Genomic DNA, 2500 nt, shown 5'->3' with positions numbered 1-2500 from the left:
CATACCCCATTCACTCTTCTATTCAGACACTCAAAACTCCATCCCTCTTACTTACACCCCAACTCCCTCACTCACATCCCCATCCCGATCCTCCCACTCACATTCATCCCCGTCCCCCATTTCCTCACTCACACCCCCGTCCCTCCTACTCCCACTCCCACCCCCATCCCCTTCTCACACCCAATCTTCCCACTCCTACCCCAATCCTCCACTACACTCCACACACCATCTCTAATCTCACAAACAAGTAAATTCCTCCAACCTTCAGATTATCGTGCGCGGTCGTGATCTTGGCCGGGTCCCTGACGACGGCGGTGACGGAGTGGCCCTCCTCCAACGCCTGCTTCAGGAGCTCGCCCCCGGTCTTGCCTGTGGCACCAAGCAACGCTAACTGCATTTTGCTTGCTGCTCCGATCTGTGTGGGATGGATGGATGGATGAATGGGTGGGTGGAGGCTGCGGAAGATGTCGTTTCAATGCATATACATGCATATACTGACGGATCCTGGCACTTGCATAATCACTTGCCTGATTATGACTCTCTCTCTCTCTCTCTTCTTCTTCTTCTTCTCTCTCTCACTTTCTCCTCCCCTCCCCCCCTCTCTCTCTCTCTCCCTCTCTCTCACTTTCTCCTCCCCTCCCCCCCCTCTCTTTTCCCTTTTTCCTTCTTCCTCTCTTCCTTTCCCTATTAACTTCTTCCTCTCTTTCTTTCCCTTTCCCCTTCTTTCTTACTCTCTTCCTTTCCCTATTACCTTCTTCCTCTCTTTCTTTCCCTTTCCCCTTCTTTCTTACTCTCTTCCTCTCTTTCATTCCTTCTCTCTCTCTCTCTCTCTCTCTCTCTCTCTCTCTCTCTCTCTCTCTCTCTCTCTCTCTCTCTCTCTCTCTCTCTCTCTCTCTCTTTCTCTCCTTAGAACACGGCAATCTGACCCTTATTGCTCACATACATTTCCCATGATGTTATTCTGGTCTTCATTTATAAATGTTTATATTCAAAATGTTTCTTGGAAAGTTATTCTAAATCACTTTGTGTGTAACTCTTTTATCTCTGATATTCAAATGTTTATGCTTCATGAACACTTAACAATTTTGTCCTTTAACCCCAAAGTTTTGGGATGTAAAAAGATATCCAGTGTATGTGAATCATACACAGTACATAAGATATCCCTTGTTCCTTTCCACGAATGTGACCCGATGCCTCTAAATTTGTGTTCATACTAATTCTTCCATGTTTCCCATTATGAATTGTTTAAAAACGAACTTTGTTCATGCCGTCGAGACAGACCGCTCGCCCTCCCTTGGCAAGACGCACTCCTCGGGTGTCCCTGCTTTGTCCCTACACACATACGCGCGCGCGCGCGCACGCACACGCACACACACACACACACACACACACACACACACACACACACACACACACACACACACACACACACACACACACACACACACACACACACACACACACACACAAGCAATCAAACATAAACGGATTGGACAGGTGTATCGTCACACTGCATAGCATAAAGACAAAAACAAAGGATTATTATATTTCACAAAAAAAAAGCATTCACTTGTTAATTCCACGCGTTTTACAGTGACAATGCTACCCCCTGAAAACCCATTACGTGACACAGCAATATGACAGGATGAAGACAGACCGTCATGTTTGAATGACTGTGTTTACTTAAGGCTCTGAAGAATGGCAACCTGCGTACAAAAACTCACATGGCTAAACGTGCGGGAACAAAAATGGTGTTGACTGACAGTGTTTACTCGCAGGCGGACAAACAGTTGCATTATATTGGTTGGCGTAGGAGTCTAGTCTCTGTCTCTGCATGTCTGTCTGTCTGTTGGTCTGTCTCTCTCTCTCTCTCTCTCTCTCTCTCTCTCTCTCTCTCTCTCTCTCTCTCTCTCTCTCTCTCTCTCTCTCTCTCTCTCTCTCCCTCTCTCTCTCTTCCTACATTCTTCCCTTCCTTCTCCAATAAAATACATAATTTAATACTACATAGCTTATGCCTACGGCCCCTCACATATACTTTCATCCAAAATTCCTCATTAACATTTTTCAACATTCTCATCATCAACGGGACCAGTAAAAGTGTGTCAGAATAAACAATTCACGAAAAAATGAATTTAAAATATTACAGGTGTCACTGACGTTCGTGACTGTGGGACTAGCAGGGACTCCAGTGACTTTACATATTCTGATGTTGACTTCGGACTTTTGCCCAAGGACGGAACGCTGGACCGGCCCTGTTCTTCCCTTCACCCATACAGATAATCTATTATCATAACTAAATCGTATTGTATGAACGGAGTATGTCTGCCTTAACAAGAAAAGAAATATTCTGAACATTTTAGTGTTGCATATAATTTGTCAAGAGCCCAGATAGAAAATTCCGAAATTGTGGCTGATTTTTAAGAGCAGATTATCAATAATATCAACTGTTTCAGTATAAGTTTCCTCTTGATGAGAGAAAGTCACATGTGAACGTCACTCC

The 2500-nt window shown here is 44.7% G+C and overlaps 1 protein-coding gene across 2 annotated transcripts in view; it reads right to left on the bottom strand.

The window, feature by feature from the left end:
* The window catches only part of LOC113820469 (flavin reductase (NADPH)), a 10469-nt gene that overhangs the window by 4551 nt on the left and 3418 nt on the right, over positions 1–2500 (bottom strand). For both annotated transcript variants that reach the window (XM_027372788.2, XM_027372787.2), the window contains exon 2: positions 263–415. In XM_027372788.2, coding sequence (XP_027228589.1) covers positions 263–397 — 135 coding nt within the window. In that variant the 5' untranslated portion in view covers positions 398–415. The remainder of the gene's footprint in view (positions 1–262; positions 416–2500) is intronic.

Source organism: Penaeus vannamei, chromosome 40 (assembly GCF_042767895.1).
Source record: "Penaeus vannamei isolate JL-2024 chromosome 40, ASM4276789v1, whole genome shotgun sequence".
Lineage (NCBI taxonomy): Eukaryota > Metazoa > Arthropoda > Malacostraca > Decapoda > Penaeidae > Penaeus > Penaeus vannamei.
Note: the sequence above shows the minus strand (reverse complement) of the source record. Positions and strands in the feature narration are given on the sequence as shown.